The sequence below is a fragment of the Peromyscus maniculatus genome, chromosome 1, assembly GCF_049852395.1.
Source record: "Peromyscus maniculatus bairdii isolate BWxNUB_F1_BW_parent chromosome 1, HU_Pman_BW_mat_3.1, whole genome shotgun sequence".
NCBI classification, from domain to species: domain Eukaryota; kingdom Metazoa; phylum Chordata; class Mammalia; order Rodentia; family Cricetidae; genus Peromyscus; species Peromyscus maniculatus.
The window spans coordinates 141,768,567-141,781,687 of record NC_134852.1 but is presented as its reverse complement, the minus strand read 5'-3'; the positions used below and the strand labels follow the sequence as shown (position 1 = coordinate 141,781,687).

General features: G+C 41.6%; 1 protein-coding gene across 4 annotated transcripts; it reads right to left on the bottom strand.

Moving 5' to 3' along the window:
• Positions 1-742: 742 nt before the first annotated feature.
• Pstk (phosphoseryl-tRNA kinase) lies at positions 743-11,824 on the bottom strand. Of its 4 annotated transcripts, none has more exons than XM_076553887.1 (6): positions 11,786-11,824; positions 8,899-9,190; positions 8,469-8,667; positions 4,726-4,801; positions 4,151-4,244; positions 743-964 (listed from the first exon to the last, which is right to left on the bottom strand). In XM_076553887.1, exons 1-6 carry the CDS (start codon positions 11,807-11,809, stop codon positions 765-767), a joined length of 885 nt encoding a protein of 294 aa, XP_076410002.1. In that variant the 5' UTR covers positions 11,810-11,824; the 3' UTR covers positions 743-764. The 4 variants fall into 4 exon arrangements, with proteins under 4 accessions (XP_076410002.1, XP_006977028.1, XP_015851352.1 ...); XM_006976966.4 differs by lacking the exon at positions 11,786-11,824 and adding an exon at positions 11,264-11,523; XM_015995866.3 differs by lacking the exon at positions 11,786-11,824 and adding an exon at positions 11,236-11,521.
• Between the last annotated feature and the right edge of the window lie 1,297 nt (positions 11,825-13,121).

The window sequence follows — 13,121 nt, the reverse complement described above, 5'->3', positions numbered from 1 at the left end:
TAGTAATTTGTGATACATAAAATATTAATAAAGGATTTTATGGCTGGCTGGTTTGAATTTCTAGAGTCCATTCTGGAAAGAGTTATAAGTTTACAACAAAAGAGCTCTATAGGTCTAAACTCATTTCTAATTGTTATGGTTTGAGTGAGAAATGTGCCCTGTAGGCTCTTCTGTTGTTCACTTGGTTGGCAGTCAGTTTCATTGTTTCAGAAGGTTGGTTTTCTAGACCCTTGGGGATGCGGTACTTCTTGGTGGAAGTAGTCACTAGGCCAGGCCTTGAAGGTTTTCTCTGCCTCAGATTCTGGTCTAGAGCTCGGCTTCCTTGTCCACAGTGTGAGAGACAACAGCCACAAACTTCAGCCACTGTGCACACAGCCAGTCCAGCAGCCATGCCTTCCCTACCACATGTCCACCTCCTGAAGCTGTGAGCTCACATCAATCAGTCCTCCTTCAAGTGGTTTTCTGTCATAGTTGTAAGCCAGTAACTAATACAGTCCTCATTACTCAAATCAGCTTAACCTGCTCTACCTACAGTATGGCACATCAGTGAGGAAGGCTGCCTCTTAACATCAGGTATTATGTCACATTTGACAAGCAGCTCTCTGAAGTAATTTCTGGCATGTAAAATTGAACTTTGAAAATAGACATTTTGGGTTGTTTTTATGCTCAGAATGGTCTTTGGCGGTTCTAGAAAACACCCATCCATACAAAATTGTTTGCAAAAGTTTACCCAAGTCAGACATTTGATTAGAAATTCAGAAAGTTTAATGTTGCTTTGAAAAATACTTCTGCACAACAGTATCTCTCTCATCACAAAAAGAAGAAATAACATCTGATAAGTCGGTGATTTGCTGAAAGCACAGATATTTTCTGTTTCCTCGTCTTAGGTCTTCCAAAAAATCTGCTTTGAGCTTGTTAAGTTCTTCTGCTAGACGCTTCAAGTTATTAAGAGGTATTTGCTCATCTAAAATCAAAGATATTCTCAGATTATTCCTGTAAGCCAGTCTGAGCTGCCTACTGCCATATGATTTCATCAAACAGGCCAGATTCTCCAATAAATAATCAGGATGCATTGTAATTTATGGACAAGAAATAACATTAATGTGATCTAGAGAAGTCATCTAAAACAAGAGCCACAGGCAGTTTAATTAATCTGGTGTATGAACAGAAAAAGACAAACCCGAAAGGATATATATTTTTAAGATTTTATTTATTTTTATATTATATATTTGAATGTTTTTCCTGCATGTATATATGTGCACCACTACCATGCCTGATGCTCACAGAGGCCAAAAGAGGGCGTAAGATCTCTCATTCTTAGAGTTATAGATGGTTGTGAACTACCATGTCAGTGCTGGGAACTGAACACAGGTCTTCTGCAAAAATAGCAAGTGCTCTTAACTACTGACCCATCTCTCTAGCCCCCCTAAAAGGATGTTTTTGTGTTTTTTTGTTTGGCTGCCTGTTTTTTTGAGACATCACTGTGTAGCACTGGCTGGCCTGGACTTCACTACGTAGATCAAACTGACCCTAAACTCACATAGCTGGCATGCTTCTGCCTCTTGAGTGCCAGGATTAAAGGCTTGCACTGCCACAGTGGACTATATTTGAGCCAAGATACCTATTTTACCATCTCTTGCTTTGAAAAATAAAATGACAATTTGGATTTTTAAAGCTGATAAATAATACATTTGAATAGTTGTCCCAAGTAACTTTTCTATGATGATGGAAATGTGCTACCAGGCACTACCATATGGGTAGTGTTACTGAGCATCTGAAATTAGCTTTATTGAGATATAACTCACCATAAATGTATCAAAATGTAATGGTTTAACTTGCTAGTGGCATACTCTTTCAATCCCAGTACTGGGGAGGCAGAGGCAGGTAGATATGTGAGTTCAGGCCAGCCTAGTCTACAAAGAGTTCCAGGACAGCCAGAGCTACCCTGTCTCCAAAAAAAAAAAAAAAAAAAAAGTTTTTAGAATATTCACATGTGTACAACATCAGCACAGTTAATTTTAGAACATTTTCACAACATTAAAAGCAAACCCCCTGACAGTTGCCCTTCTCTTCCCCACTTCTCTGCCCACCACTAACGCTTTTGTTGTGATTTCCAGTTCTGGATAGTCATATGACCACTTTTAGTTTGGATGTTTTCAAGGTTCCGCATGTTCTATCCTGATCAGTATTCTAGTCCTATTTACAGCTACACAACATTCCACTGTATGAGTGACCTCATTGTATTTATCCATTTGTCAGGTGCTAGGCGGCTGGGGTGTTTCTACCTTTTGGCTGTTATGAATAGTTCTGCTATAAACTGGCTTTGTATCACCATGTTTTCATTTCTCTCAAATCTGTCACCATGCAGCAGAATAGCTGGGCCACATGGTAATGACATTAGAAGGACTGCCTGGCTGTTTCCAAAGCAGCAGGATCATTTTATATCTCCATCAGTATGATGGGAGGGTTCTGATTTGTCCACATCCTCAACAAGTCTTGGACCTTCTTGTTCTGGCCATTCTAATGGCTGTGAATTGTTGTCTCCTATGGTTTTGATCTGTATTTTGCTGGTTACTAAATTTTAAACGTCTTCATTTGAATATTGGTCATCTCTGTATCTCCCTTGGGAAAAAGATGTCTATTTAGATATTTGTCCATTTTAAGATTGGGTTATCAGTATGTTACTGCATAGTGAAGAGTTCTCTTTATATTTATATTTATATATTCAAGTTTCTCATGAAATATTTGCAAGAGTTTCATCCCATGTGAGGGCTGTCATCTCTCTTGATGGCAGAGAAATAGAATTTTCAGTTTTATTCAAGCACACGTTTAGAAACTAGTACTGACTCCTCTGCCCTCCAGAAAAGTCGCCATTTTCCTAGCGGGTAGGATTGGTGAGTGATTTGGGAATAAAACAGAACAAGAGGCAAATGACTGAGAAAAAGCTAGAATGGTTTCTGCTCTGTTCTAATTTACACTAGCATTTCTGTTCCAATCCTGTGTTAGAAGTTTTGGATTGTAATTTATTAATGAGTGGCAACAGGTATTCTAAAATGAGAAAATAAAACATTCCATTAAATATGAAGAGGTGTTTGTGAAACTTGTTTCCACGTGTGCCTGCATTTATACACCGTATCACACACCATTCCTGACGTAAAAAATCTATGTAGTATGCTCATGGATAAAGAGAATGTGAAAACTATGGTATGGTTAACACACCGTCCTTTTCAGTGTCCCCAGCTGTTATGAAAGTGACAATAAAGGCAGGGAGCTAACAACAGACTGGAATCAGAATTAACTTCGTCCAGGTTGCCCCCAAATTTAGCAGCTGTTCAGCTTTGGGAAAGTAACTTGATTCACTGTGAATCTCCATTGTTCTCATTTATAAAATTACATGATTGTAAAGAGTAGCACATCAAAGGAGTTAAATAAGTGTTAGCTGCTGTTTTCTTTTTTCTTTTTGTTCTTTTGTTTGTTTTTCGATACAGTTTCTTTGTGTAATAGTCCTGGTTGTCCTGGAACTCACTTTGTAGACCAGGCTGGCCTTGAACTCACTGAGATCTGCCTGCCTCTGCCTCCCAAATGCTAGGATTAAAGGCGTGGGCCACCACTGCCATGCTCTGTTTTTAAAACAAATTTAAGCAAAAAAGGAGTTAAATATTCAAGACCTAAAGCAACTATTGAAAAATCTGTAATTACCAGATAGCCGAAACATTTATTTTTAAATCTTATTCATATTTATAATACAGTCACCTTGTTCAAATCCCATGCTTGTCTTACCCCTGACCCCAGAGTACCCTTAACCCCTAAGCCACCTCTCCAGCACCCTAATTACTCTTAAAAATCAATCTACTACTCTGCTTCAAGGGACTGACATATATTCATATAATTAATTACCTTTTTGTCTGTCTCCTCACTAAAATGTTCTGCTTCCTATTGATTCCCTGGTATCTAAGAAAAAGTCTAATGAAAAAAAAAGAGGCCACTCAATAAAAATGACTGAAATGGTTAAATACTCAGTTCCAGGGGATGGTCTAGCTATGTAACCAAACAGCAAGTGTTAAACTGAAATGCTGATATAAACTCTGGTGTCTGGTGACAGCAGGAAAGAGCAGCCCAGCATCCAGACAGTACAGACCAGGCAACATACCTTTGGCTTCCTTCATTGTCTGAGAGATGGTTCTTCGGAATGTCTCATCAGCTTTATGGAGGATGTTAGTAGAACAAATAAGTCTGTCTGTTTCCTGTGTGATATAGATATTGTTATTGGGAATAGTTTATAAAGTAAATGACCAAGGTATAGACTCATTTGAAGGGACCAAAAGGAAAGCCACAGTGGCTTTTCTATTCGTTTTCTCTCACAGGGAATCCAAATGAATCCTGACTAGTTGTAAAGTGGGTATGCTGGTGAGGGTGCAATAACTGGCTTTCTAGAAAGAACAACTTCCTCCAACCTGTATGTAGTGTTACTGTGCTTTGATGGCATAAACGCTTCCATTATTGCCCACTTTAAGTCACCAATATAAGGTTCAGCATTTCTGAACATTCACCATGGGTCTTTGACCGGCTGGCACTGGCCCTCAGCAGCTCACTGACTGGATGTCAGAAGCCAAAGGCTGGTGCAGGGCCATTCTACTAACAGACCGTTTTATACTTTTCTCTTGCTGTCTCCCTGCAAGAGAGTTCTTCCTTCTCATGTGCACCAAGTCTAACTGGAGTATTTACCTTTTGTTCCGCATTGTCCTCAGCACATTTTATGGGGTTTTCCAAAGCAGTAAGTAACAAATCAGTCACCTCCAGGCTACAGAGAAAGTGAGATGAAGTATAATCAATCCTTCTTATAAAACATCTGCTTTTTAAAGAACCTGCATCAATAATACTAGGTTGAATGTCGGAGAGCAAAACTGTCATCCAAGGTCCTTATTGAAAGGGAGTAAACTAAGTGATTTGGAAGCCATCTTTCACTTGTAAAATTTTTAAGTGAAGCTCAAAACAAATCACAAGCCATTCCTACCTCATAAAAGCTAATTTTTTAAGACTCTTACCAATAAGCAGTCTCTTCCCCTATCCTGGACTGGAGGCTTTGAAAACTCATTGTCCCTCAAGAAAGATGGTGTTTATGCTGGCTTCTGCTCATTTACTAGATAGTGATTAACAAATTTCCTCACTAGCCAATGGTCCTTAGAGAACTCAGGTAGAATTGATTCATTCAGTAAGTCCATATCTTACTGAATATATCTCATAGGTAAACACTATAAAGCTACATCTGTGAAACTGCTAATCTGGGGGGTATAACAAAGTGCCTAACCACTCCAATCCTGAAAATGGAATGAATGGAGTGAGACAGTAAACCACTGAGCACAAGCGTAATACTGGACAGTGGTAAGTGGCTAAGTAAAGACAATACAGTGATTGTGCTGAGACACTGGGTGGCCAAATAACCATTATTCACTCCAGTTAGACGGCTGAGCCAGGCAGTTACGGCAAACTGGACCACAAACACCAGGGCCTGGAAAGGGCCCACAGAGCATAGGAGGCTGGTTTGCAATGGTGGTGGGGTAGTTATTAGTTTATCATGTAAGTCATGAGCAGAAGTTGGGTTTTACTTAGAGTACAGGGATCAGAACTGAAGTTATAAGCCAGGGAATGTACAATGTAACACTTTCACCTTCATATTTCTCATTTGGAGGAGTTCAGGCTCTAGAATGTGACTGCACTCAGTCCCATGGTTCTGCCACTCACTTCCTGGGCATGTTACTTGATTTACCTGGGCCTCAGTTATCCCAGCATAAAATGGAATTTTTATGCATTTTTTTACCCTTAAAAGGTTATGAAGATGGAATGGCACTGTAAAGTGTCCAAAACCACAGCCAACATATAGTATGTGCCAAGTAGTTATTACTTTAGAGAAGCCAGGGAAAGTTACATTTATTAGATTACTTCTCAGTTTGTAATAAGGGACTCCAGCCTTGACACTACCCGCTTCAGTTGCCCTGTGGCTATTGCATATGCACAAATAACCTGACCAAGTTCATAAGACCTGGGACAAAACTGCACATTACAGTAGGGGCTAAAGTGGCTACAGAGACCCACATTCTGCAGGCCACATCTCACTGGTGTCAAGGCAATGAAGATCCACTGGTACCATTCTAATAATACCTCAGTCAGCCACTTGCTGCCAAAGGAAAAAACAGACATAAGAGCGCCAGAAAGGACAGCAATCCATTGATGATGTACACACACCTATCTACAATCCCAGGACTTGGGAGGCTGAAGCAGGATCATGAGTTCAGGGCCAGCCGAGAATACAGACTGAGACCCTGTTTTGGAAAACTGGAAACCTCATCAGTGGCTTACTTCATGAACTGTATAAACAATAGTAATCTAAGTGCTAGTTCTGTTTTGTTTTAGGTATGTGAAATTTATAAACTATGTAGAAACTGTACTGTTAAATCTGTTTAAAGACATTCAAAGAATGAATTTAGCTTAAAAACAGCATGGCACAATATCCCTGTAGGTGCAATAGCGGCACTCATTTCTTGGCAGTACCCACCAGCTGTCTGATTGGACTTCAGGCCCACTCGACCGGAAGGAAATCGTGTCTGATACTGGAAACCTGGGGCCAGTGAGGCCATGGACCTTAGAAGAGAACCTACTACCACCACTTTAGTAAACCAGCATAATTTCCCAACAACATTCTAAATACTTGTCCTTATACCCACATATAAATGCAGCTTTCACCCCTCATCAAAGACATTTCTCTTTGCAGCCAATTGAGGCCATTACAAGTGCTCAAAGTGCAGACAACAAGCAGTCATGGGGTGCTTCAGTGGATACATCTACAACACAATTCCTGTACTCAAGGTTCAGGTAACATCATAGAAGAGACAGAAGATCGTAAGAGCCAGTGGACCAGAAAAATGTGCTGTGAGATTATATCTCCTAGCAATGACAGAGAAGCCATATCTGTGACTATCTCGACAATTTACCTGCTTAAATAAGACCTGAACTATGACAACACCAACAGACATGCTAACTTGGAAGGGGGAATTCTTATGGGACCCGTCCCTAGACAAAGAACTATAGGCGACTAACGACTGCTGAGTGAGTGAGAGAGAGAGAGAGAGAGAGAGAGAGAGAGGGCGCTTTCCCTAGAGATGAGCCCCCTAATTGGTTATCCAATACCAAGTTGTGAGCCCTGAAATCACATACATACAATTAACACTAAACAGACTCAGCAGGTTGTATTTATATACTATGTGTGTGTGTATATATACATATATATATATATGTGTGTGTGTGTGTGTGTGTGTGTGTGTATATATATATATATATATATATATATATGACAATAATGAAGAGGCCATAGATTTGAGAAGGAATGGGGGCGGAGTACCAATGGGAGTGGGGAGTTAAGTGAGGAAATTAAAGCTTAAAAATTAAACTAAAGAAACGTGCACAAAGTATCTTAAGAGCTACACTATTCAACAGCACAGTTTGTAGCCATATGAGGCTATATTAAATTAACAACTCAGGTATTCAGTTGCATTAAATACATTTAAGTGTTCCATAACATTCGTGGCTAGCTGCTCCCATACTAGACAAAGCAGAGAACAGTGCCATCATTCATGAAGTTTCTAAGAGAAATATATTGTTCCAAAATTCTCTAGATATATCACCAATGGAAAATGATACCAGAGCCCACGGGCTTCACACACATGGGCAGGGTAACTATAGAGAGTTCTAGGACAAATCAAAACCCATTATTAGTTTTATTACACTTACAACTTTTGGGGAGTGCTAGGGTTCAAGCTACAGCTTTGCACAGGTTGCAGGCACTTGGCCACTGAGCTGTACCTCCAGCTCATAGATCTGTACAAAAACACTGCACAACCTGTTTAGGCAACTTTAACAAATATACCAAAGGACGGAGCCCAGTGTGGTGGTGCACACCTTTAATCCCTGCACTTGAGAAGCAGACAGGTGGATCTCTGTGAGTTCAAGGCCAGCCTGGTCTACAAAGTGAGTTCCAGGACAGCTAGGCCTACACAGAGAAACCCTGTCTTGAAAAACCAAATAAAATAAAATAAAATAAAATAAATAAAATAAAATAAAATAAAACATCACTTAAAAAAAGAATACCAAAAGACAGGGATCACAGATGTGAGTAGCTATGCCCAACTTTACATGAGTGCTGGGATTTGAACTCCAATGCAGCGAGCGCTTTACCCACTGAGTTATCTCCCCAGCCTGAGACATTACAATTTGAACAGTTAAAAGTTATAGAAAACAAAACATAAAACTTGGATTCAAATCTCAGCTATTACAGGTTTGGTGACCTTTCTCAATTTAGTTGGTTGCTCCACACAACTCCCCAAGGCCTGTGGGAGAATGGCCAGTCCCATACCATTAAGCAAGTTTTACAGAGTACCCACAGGAGAGCACTAAGATGGCTTAGGGCAGGATACCTGGCCTCCAAAGAACATGCTGAACTCTGAATTATGAGGCTGTTGTGTTCCCAGGTGTTTTTCTCAGGGTCAGGCTTTTCTATCTTTTTCTCCATGAGGTGGATGGTCTCATTAGGCAGTGGCTGGGGTCTCTGGCCATTCCTCAGCAAACACGTTTCCAGGGGACAATCTAAAAAGAGCTGGCAAAAGCCTAGTGAATCTGAAAACAGGTTTAAAATTACCAAGTTACCAGTCTGTCTCTCCAGAAATGTGAAATAAATATATACTAGACCCAGATGAAGCAGGATAAACTCCATTTGCAATACTGAACACTCACTTTAAAAATTAAATCCATATAAACCTAATCCAATTAAATGCTCACTAAAGGCAGCTGTGATTTGACATATGCGAATGGATGTTTTCATGTATAAGAAAATAATGTTTTAATTACATTTCCGAGCCAGTTGGTAGACTTCATATCTCATACTTTGGTAATAAAAGTTGTCATCTAATACCAAAATCAAAGTTCTAGAAACAGCAGATTTTGCCAAGAGGTGGCAAGGCTGGGCCTCATGAGCTGCAGAAAAGATCAAACACTGGTTCTTTAAGCAAGTTATAAAAGCTTCCCACACAGCTTCACTCCTGTTGGGTGGGGCAGACATCTGACCCCCACTAATGACCGCCACGAGAAAGCATTCCAGGTGCTTTAACAGTTCTTGTCGAAACATTTTCCATTGGGACGGCTACAAAAAACAACAAAGAATTGAAATTTAGTTTAGGCTTTAGACAGCAGGCTGGTCATCTTGTTTTATTGCTATCCTGTCCTCATGTAAAATTTCAGCTCACAATACTGAAACATTTGAAGTTCTCAACAGACACCTTGTTTCTCATACCTTTCTGTCTTCATGGGTCCTACACCCTCTGCCTGGAATATCCCCAATGCCTCCGGGGCTGTGTGAAGCCTTCTCAGATTCAATCATGTAGAAGGCAGTCCAGCCCCACTCTGTACATTGTCCTTACTCTAACAGGGCTTACATCAGATATCTATGCACACCTTCATATCTCTCCCTGCTAGATCACTCAGCCTCCAGCAGACAGGCTGACAGGCGTTCCAGAAATGTATTTTAAGTGAATGAATGAATGAGTGAATACATGAACATGAATACCCTCTACCATATAGGAGAATAAAGGAGCCAAAATCAATATCCTGCTGAGCTAAAACAACCTAAGATATAACAATGTTGGTTTGTCCTTGAAATGAAAAGGGACACCGACAGCAAGATAAGTCAGTTGGAAGGGACTTTGGTCAAGATGCAAAGACCTCAGGCTAAGAACAACTGGACTGTGAGATTGGGAGAGATGGCAGAAACAGATAGGAGGAAATAAGGAGCTTGAGAATACAAGTCATCTTGTTTTGGGAGGGGGTGGAGAGCACTGTAGTTCTGAAGTCAAGCCTGGAGGAAATACAAAAGGAGAGGAGATGAATTCTTCTCCTGCCTTGTCCACATAAAAGTATACCAGATAAACCCACTGAGAAGGAAATTTGTGCCACGTCCTCAAGGGGGGAGATTTTCTAATCACAGTGACCAAGTGAGATCTGGAGGGGGAGAGTATGATTCACAGTAATAAGGTGAAGGAAAAACAATCCATATCAATAACTTTTATCTTTATACAAAGTGGTGAGACTACTATCATACAAGTAACTCCCAATTACAATACTGCTTCCCTCCCCCCACAACCAGAACTGAAGCAGCAGACAAATTCTGATGGAGAAATACAGAATTTTTTCACATACCAAATACATGCATTTTGTATATTTTTTCTTTGTATATACTTACAGAATAGAGTCATTCTATTTGCCTTTAATTCATGTGACTTGTCCACACTCAAGCACTACCCATCAAATGTTACAATTTAAGATTTCAGAAGATCTCAAAAGATACTGCTTTAGAGTAAGTATACAACTGGAGACTGGACTCGACTCCGCCATGTGGTCTGCTTCCATGTGCTTCTATCGGGTTCACCTCACTGGGATGTAAGTGCAGGAATTAAGAAGTATATACTTGGCACATACAAGTCAAGCTTATTACTCCATCTGGCTGTCAACCAAGAAAGCACCACCTTTTCCAATACTAGTGGCAGACCAGACCCTTCATCTGGTAAATTTTCCCTGGAGGGACCTAGCAATTTTGTTATCATTTTTATTCTGTATGCTCATGGGGAATTCCAAAATGGTACCAAGCAGAAGTCCCACAAAATCTGGTTTTAACCAGCTATAAGCAGAATCTTTTTATTTTATTTTTTTTTTAAGAGATCCTTTCTTTTGTCTTGGGATAAACTACCCAAAGGATTGTCATCAGGATTTATCTGACTAGGACATTCACCTTGTAAACTAAACGCAAAACTTCACTCTGACATAGATAGGACTTGGAGGGGGCACCTGTAGTCCCAGATACGTGAGAGGCGGTGTCAGGATGATCCTTGAGCCCTGGAGTTTGGGACCAACCCCAGCAACACAGCTAGGCCTTATCTTAAAGCTCCACTGCATAGAATATGCAATATGTGAACGTACCAAACTTGCATAAAAACCTCTACAGAGCATGGCCCTTAGCCCTGTAACGTAACACTTGAGACACAGGTGTACGTCTCCTAGAGCGGAGCTAACCAGCTCCCCTCGTCTCCAGCTCCGGTCAGGCTTCCCCTCCTACACTAGCACTGCTGAATCAGGATCCAGGGCGGCTCTGGGTCAACAACCCACAGCCCCACCGCCTGTGCCGAGTCTGCGCACCTGCCCGCCCCACCCACTCGGAGCTGACCCGAAGCTGTGTGCCAGCGCGGTCCGGGAGCGCGGGGGGCAGCAGATCGTCGTAGGAGAGGACGCCCACGGCCCAGCCCCGCTCCTGCCGCAGTCTGAGGGCCAGAGCACGCGCGAAGGTTGACTTTCCGGCCGCCGGCAAGCCGCAGAGGACACACAGTCCCAGCTTGGGCCGTCCATCGACTTGGACCTCCCCAGACCCCGCAGAACTCTTCATGCCTCCACTGAGGCCTGCAGAAACCTTGGCGCCCGCTGCGCATGCGCACTGCACCAGTGCCATGCCGCGCCCCGCCCCCGGAGCTACACTGGGTGGGAACTAGCGAGGATGCAGGTCTAGAGAAGATGACTTGGTCCAGGCTGCTACTCAGGGCCCCTTCTGGAACTTGTGATCGATTGGTGTCAGCTGTCCCTGACGCCAGTGCCCTAGCCCGGGGAGGCATCGGCTCTTCTTTCATCCTCTGAACATTCTTAAAGGGCCCCTGAGTTAGGTTTACTCCCGATAGAATCATCCTCCCTGTCCCACCTTCAAACCATTAGGGCTTTGCATTTTGGTTTGTTTACGGTGAGGTTTCTCTGTCCAGGAAAATCTCTGAAGGCTTGAAACTTCTTAAGGAAGGCTTTGAAGGTAAAGAGCGGGAAATCAAACAGCAGGAGGCGACGCGAGGACAGCCTATTTTCAGCTGTTCCTGGACTTGATGGGTTCGAGGGTTGAGTATTCGTTATTGAGTCCTGGTGCCGCCAGGCGGCAGCAAGTGAGAAGAAATAAGGATAGGAAACGTACCTCCTTAGACCTTATCTCCAACACATGCAGGCAGAAAACAGGGATTATCGATAGATTAAAAAATAAAGTGGTAGCGAGCTGGGATTTGGGACACAAATTTATAATCCTAGCACTTGAAAGGCAGATGCAGGAGGAGCAAGAGTTTAAGGCTAGCCTGTGCTACATGAGACCCTGTCTCAAACTCCTTACCCCTCCTAAAAAACACAACAAACAAACAAACCGGGAAGAACTACCAAACAAGGAAAATGTTAGTGTGTGTGGTGTAACACTGAATTTAGAAATTTGAGCTGCTTCCCATCTTTGCTGTTTTTTTTTTTTTTTTTTTTTTTTAAATAGGGCTATCAACAAAACATCATCTTGATTTCTCGTCCTTTCCACTCCATTTACATCCCATCATACACAATTCGTGTAGGTAACCAAGTGAATTTGTGACCAGTGAGGGAAGTTATAGCTATGTGGTTCCAGCCAAGAGGGAAATTAGTTTCCTATAACCACCTTGCTGGGATGTATACCCCTGGGTAAAAGGCAGGTTTATTTACTCACTCAGGTCTCACTACATAAAAATTAAGATGGTCTAAATGGTTGCATTACCAAATTAAGGGTATAAAGAAAATTAATAATTCCTCTTCTAAAATGTACCTTTCAAATGTGTGTTGATTCATATGGGGAAGGCAGATTTTTTTTTTTTAAGACAAAGTCTTGCTGTTGCCAAGTTTAGTCTCTAACTTGTGGGCTTAAGGGATTCTTCCACCTGTGTCCCAAGCAGCTAGGGGCAACAGGCATGTACCACCATGCCCCACTGAACACAGACTTGAAATATTCTCCTAGAAGGCATAATAAGCTCTTAAATCAATAAATTATAACTATAAAGTAGGCAATCAAAACCCTGATCTGTTTAACTTAATATTGGTTGTTGGTGGGAAGTTTCTAACATTTTTTTTTTTTTTGAGACAGAGTCTTACTGTGTAGACTGGAACTTACTGGCTATACTGGAACTCACTTTGTAGACCAGGCTGGCCTTGAACTCAGAGATCCACCTGCCTCTGCCTCTTGAGTCCCGGGACTAAGGGCATGTGCC